Consider the following 6000-nt stretch of genomic DNA (forward strand, 5'->3'; position numbering starts at 1 on the left):
CCTGGGAGCGACGTTAGACAATGTGGTCAGGGGCCACCTCTCCGAGGAGGTGATAGTTAAGCTCAGACCTGAATGATAAGAAAGAGACCCTGTAAGATGTGGGAGTCCCTTGCCCTGGCCGGTTTGGCTCAGTGGATAAAGCGTCGGCCTGGGGACTGAGAGGACCTGGGTTCGATTCCAGTCAAAGGCATGTACGTTGGTTGCAGGCACATCCCCAGTAGGAGATGTGCAGGAGGCAGCTGATCGATGTTTCTCTCTCATCAATGTTTCTACTCTCTGTCCCTCTCCCTTCCTCTCTGTGGAAAACCAATAAAATATATTAAAATTAAAAAAAAGATGTGGGAGTCCCCACGAGAGGAAATTCCAGGTCCAGGGAAGGGCACACGCACAGGCTGAGGCTGGTGAAGGAGGGCGGCAGCAGTGGAGACGGGGAGAAGTGGACCCATTCGGGGTGTATTTCACGGGTTTGATGCCCGTGGAGCGGGGGCGCTTTCACTACTGAGCTGAAGCAGAAACAGGACAGGTTGCCCTCCGGCTCCCCTCCTCTTCCCCGCAATATTCCCTGCTGCCACCGGGTGGCAGACGGTGGAGCATCTGGCCAACAGCATTGACTCTCAACAAACTTGCAAAGCCCAGGTTTCCTCCCAGCACTGGAAGCCTCTCCCCCCTCTCCCCCGCCCCTCACCTTCCCCCTAGTCTCCAGCACCTTCTCCTCACAATGCCAGCCCTCCAGGGAAGTGAGTCTGACCTGTGCTCTGGGGTGTGGCCACAGCCTGAGTCAAGCCCCCACAGACCTCTGGGGCCCGCTCCCTCCTCCCAAATGCCAGAACCCTGGGAGACTCAGGACCTGGCAGGAACCTGACTTTGGGGTCCCTCTACCACCTTCCAGCTCAAGCCTCTGACTTGCTGAGCAGGTGTGATGGACATGTCATGATTCTCCTCCAGGTCCCCTCCGGGGAACCAGCCCCTGCGGCTAGATGCTAGCAGGAATCTTCTTAGCAGGAATCTGGGCATCGCACACCCCCACCCCCCACCCCCAGCATCCCATCTCACCCCCAATCCAACTAGTCACCACTCCTACCCATTCAATCCTCTAAAGTGCCCTCCTCGCCAACCTCAAGCCCCTACGCTGATCCGGAACACCAGCTCTCACCTGGTCCCTGCCCCCTGCTGTCCTCCACCTCCCCTCCAGCCCTCCCCTCCCACCCCTCACCCCCTGGCGTTTCCTCAGGCACCAGTCTGATCCCACCACTCTGGGGCTTTCAGCGCTTCTCTGACTCCCCCACACACATGCTCTTCAGCCTGGCGTTCAAGGGCCAGCGTGAGCCTGACACCAGGACCGCCAGCCTGTGCTCCAGTTACCTCTGTACTTCCAGGCCAGGGGAGGCTGGTAGTCCCCCTCCCACCCCTCACCCCCTGGCGTTTCCTCAGGCACCAGTCTGATCCCACCACTCTGGGGCTTTCAGCGCTTCTCTGACTCCCCCACACACATGCTCTTCAGCCTGGCGTTCAAGGGCCAGCGTGAGCCTGACACCAGGACCGCCAGCCTGTGCTCCAGTTACCTCTGTACTTCCAGGCCAGGGGAGGCTGGTAGTCATGGCCTCAAACCCTCTGTGACTGGCTCGTGCTGTCCCCTCTCCCTTCTTTCCATCAGCCTTTGAGGCTCAGCTCAGATGTTCCCCAGTTTCCAAAGCCTCCATGACACGGCTGCCCACCCTCACATGCTCCACCTGCGCCCCCCCCTCCCCCACGTCCACCGCAAGCAGGGTCAGGGGCCTCCTCTGGGCCCCCACGTGGCCTGGGTCTCCCACTGTGGGTTGTCACTGTCTGAGTGCAGCTCTGTCCCTGACCCCCCCCAACTTGCCCCAGGCTGGGCGCTCCTGGGGGCCAGGCTCCCTGGCTAGGGTGCCCCTTCCGCGATGCCTCCTACAGGGACCGTGGCAGGGACTCGCTAATGGGCCAGTGGCCAGCTGGCGAGCACGGCGGACCAGGTCTGAATCAGAAGCAGAAGTCCTGGTCACGGGGGACCCCAGAGGTCTCCTATCCCAACCCCTCACTTGGGGTGCCCCTTCCGCGGTGCCTCCTACAGGGACCGTGGCAGGGACTCACTAATGGGCCAGTGGCCAGCTGGCGAGCACGGTGGACCAGGTCTGAATCGGAAGCAGAAGTCCTGGTCACGGGGGGACCCCAGAGGTCTCCTATCCCAACCCCTCACTTCACCTGGGGGACTAGGACCAGAGCAGGGCGGTGGCCTGCACAAGGCCCTCAGAGGCTCAGGCCCAGGCCAGCCAGTGCCCACACCTCCGGTTTCCCTGGCATTTCCAGGCACCTCCTGGGCCAGGAGCAATTCAATCCAGGTCAGGCCCTCACGCAGCTCTCCCCGCGGCATGAATGGGCCGGGCGGTGAGATCGAAGAACGCGCCTGGGCTTTCCAGTCCCAAGCGGAACATTCCTCTCGCCCAGGCTCCCTGTTCCTCATAAAAGCTGACCCAGGTGGAAAATTCCCTCTGCCTGGTCCCCTCTCACTGACTGTGGGCCGGAGAGAGAGGACTCCCGGGCAAGCTGTCTGCCTTCCCCACTCGACCCCAACTCTGGGCCCATAATTACTCCCCGAACCGCTCAGCACAGAGAGAAGAGGCGACTCAGCCCCTGCGTGGCCCTGTAACCCTGTGCACGTCACTGCTTCCCTGAGCCTCCACGACCTCCTACGAAATGGGAATTAGAGCAACATGATAGTTAAGCTCAGACCTGAATGATAAGAAGGAGACCCTGTAAGATGTGGGAGTCCCTTGCCCTGGCCGGTTTGGCTCAGTGGATAAAGCGTCGGCCTGGGGACCGAGAGGTCCTGGGTTCAATTCCAGTCAAGGGCATGTACGTTGGTTGCGGGCACATCCCCAGTAGGAGGTGTGCAGGAGGCAGCTCCTTCTTCTTGGGGATGTTGGGAGGATTCATTGATACAATGAAGGCTGACCTTTGTTTTACTCCTTCGAGATCTACAAAGGAGCCTGGGCATTCCTCAGCCAGTGCTGGGTATTATACTTCCTCGGGACAGAACGACCGGCCGCTGGTTTACAGCGAGGAGTCATGCTCCAGAGGTACAGTGGCCTGTCCAGTCCAACGGCAGTAGGATTCCATGACTGCAACCATGACCTGCCATTCATTCCCTTATTCATTCATTCATTCAGCAGGCCTCTATGGAGAACATTGTCTGGGCAGCACCTTTGTTGAGCTCTGGAGAACTGGATGTGAGTCACCTGGTCCCTACCCTCCAGTTGAAGAAGTCTGTGGGATGACAGGAATAAAAGAGAGGGCCTGGAGGGGTGAGGCGGGCATGAGCGTGAGAAAGGCTGGTGAAAGAGGAGGCCAGAGCCCAGGCACCGATTCCACTGAGGCAAGCCCATCCTCCCCATCCTGCTCCACGTCAGCCAGTCACGCAGCCCCCGCTCTCAGGGCCTCAGTGGGGGCGGCTGGGAGGGGACCTCTGAGATCTGGTGACACAGTTACGGGACACCATCTGACATGCAACATGACCCAGCTGAAACTCAAGCCTGCAGGCAGCGTCCCGGGGCCCCACCCTGAAGGCTGCAGGCAGGTTCGTGGGCCTGTCTGTGCCGCCAGCCCCACTTCTGTGGCTTCCTGGGGCGTCTGAGAACTGGAGCCTCAGGAATGACCCTGCAGGTGCTCCCAAACCCAGGGCACAAAAGGTGGTCAATGAACCTGAGCCCCAAGTTCCCACTGAAATGTTGGGAGGGGAATGGGATGCACAGAGGCCAGAGGGCCTGGGTCCTCAACCCAGCACCGTCACCTGCAGCTGTGTGACTAGTTCCGTGGCCCCTCTCTGTGCGCAGTGTCCCTGGGGCTGCCCACTTGGCCTGTCACAGATGCTGTGAGGACCCAAAGAAGGAACGGGGTCAAAGGGCTGTGCAGACCCTGATGGGGATGTCCCGGGAGCTGCAGGGGTAACAGTGACGCCCCTCTCCCTCCATGTCCACTACAAGGCCTCCAGCATCCTGAGCCCTCCCCTCTCCCCAGCAGAGTCTTCTGCTCCAAGTTGCTGTCCCCTCCTTCTCCCCCGTCAGACTAGGAGGCTAAGACAAGGACTCAGTCCCATCTCTATTGGGCTAGAGATGAGTACAACCCAAATTATGGTGGAACTGAATCTCTCTGAGTCCTTCACGTCCCTGCTAAGCAGCCACCCTGGTGTCTGAAGAGCTCCCAGCCCGGGGGCACCCGCCGCCTCACCGCACATGTGCACACGCCCGCGCAGACACATATCTCTAATACTAGGAAGCATGGACTATGCTTGTGGACATAGAACAGGTAGCCTGGGGCAGAAGAGGAGAACTCCATGGGGGAGGGGGCAGTGAGAGGTGACAGTGAGGGCACAGGACCACCTCTACCCCCTTGAGGGGGGTCACTGCTTGGCGCCTACCTCAGGTCACCTGTCAGCCCGTGTCCTCCCCAGGGCATGGGGATGGGGGGAGATGGGGGGCTACTCACATTGCCCTCATCGTCCACCACCTGGATCTGCCCAGAGTCGCAGAGCTTCACCACCGCCCCGATGGGCACATCGAACTCCTGCCCGGATCTCAGGTCCATCCAGACATAGTCCCCCTGTGGGTGAGAGACATCCCAGGCCAGGTCAGCAGGGATGAGGTTCGGGCACCCCTTCCAAGCAGCCCTGTGCCCCATCCCCACCCCCACCAGAGGCTTCTGTGCCAACCACAGGAGAGGAAAGAAAAGGGTACTTGCACTTGCTGAAAGCCATTTGGTGCCAGGCCCTGGGCTGGGCATTTATGCAATGTCATCACCCCTCCTCTATAGCAGCCATCACTGCCCTGAAGGCAGCGTCCCGGGGCCCCACCCTGAAGGCTGCAGGCAGGTTCATGGGCCTGTCTGTGCCGCCAGCCCCACTTCTGTGGCTTCCTGGGGCGTCTGAGAACTGGAGCCTCAGGAATGACCCTGCAGGTGCTCCCAAACCCAGGGCACAAAAGGTGGTCAATGAACCTGAGCCCCAAGTTCCCACTGAAATGTTGGGAGGGGAATGGGATGCACAGAGGCCAGAGGGCCTGGGTCCTCAACCCAGCACCGTCACCTGCAGCTGTGTGACTAGTTCCGTGGCCCCTCTCTGTGCGCAGTGTCCCTGGGGCTGCCCACTTGGCCTGTCACAGATGCTGTGAGGACCCAAAGAAGGAACGGGGTCAAAGGGCTGTGCAGACCCTGATGGGGATGTCCCGGGAGCTGCAGGGGTAACAGTGACGCCCTCTCCCTCCATGTCCACTACAAGGCCTCCAGCGTCCTGAGCCCTCCTCTCTCCCCAGCAGAGTCTTCTGCTCCAAGTCGCTGTCCCCTCCTTCTCCCCCGTCAGACTAGGAGGCTAAGACAAGGACTCAGTCCCATCTCTATTGGGCTAGAGATGAGTACAACCCAAATTATGGTGGAACTGAATCTCTCTGAGTCCCTCACATCCCTGCTAAGCAGCCACCCTCTTCTCTGCACCACATCTGCATGTCCCCATGCACATACACACGTGCAACACACATGCACACGTGTTCAGAGGCTTCCCCTCTGAGCCCTCATCCAACCGTGCACCTTCCTCACACCTTTCCTTCCCTCCTCAAAGCCCCACTCTCACTACCTACCAACTCACACTTCCCGTGTCCCTCTCCTTCAGGAGATAGAGGAGACACGGGAGATAAAGGGTTAACCCGTCAGGCTGATTCCCAGGGGAAGTCGGGTGGACAATGAATTCACAGGATGCCGTAACCCAATAGAGCAGTGGTTCCCAACCTTCCTAATGCCGTGACCCTTTAATACAGTTCCTCATGTTGTGGTGACCCCCAATTTCATTGTTACAAATTGAACATAATTAAAGCATAGTGATTAATCACAAAAACAATATGTAATTATATATGTGTCTTCCGATGGTCTTAGGCGACCCCTATGAAAGGGTCGTTCGACCCCCAAAGGGGTCACGACCCACAGGTTGAGAACCGCTGT

At 59.2% G+C, this 6000-nt stretch overlaps 1 protein-coding gene across 3 annotated transcripts in view; it reads right to left on the minus strand.

Annotated features, from left to right (window-relative positions):
* MYO7A (myosin VIIA) overlaps nt 1-6000 on the minus strand; it is a 69738-nt gene that overhangs the window by 61542 nt on the left and 2196 nt on the right. For 2 of the 3 annotated variants that reach the window (XM_005867033.2, XM_014540388.1), the window contains exon 1: nt 4501-4611. The exons of the other annotated variant lie outside the window; for it this stretch is intronic. In XM_005867033.2, the coding sequence (XP_005867095.1) occupies nt 4501-4599 (99 nt within the window). In that variant the 5' untranslated portion in view covers nt 4600-4611. Of the gene's footprint in view, nt 1-4500; nt 4612-6000 lie in introns of those variants that run through there. 3 annotated transcript variants of the gene reach the window in all.

This window comes from Myotis brandtii, unplaced genomic scaffold (genome assembly GCF_000412655.1).
Source record: "Myotis brandtii unplaced genomic scaffold, ASM41265v1 scaffold244, whole genome shotgun sequence".
Classification (NCBI taxonomy): Eukaryota; Metazoa; Chordata; class Mammalia; order Chiroptera; family Vespertilionidae; genus Myotis; species Myotis brandtii.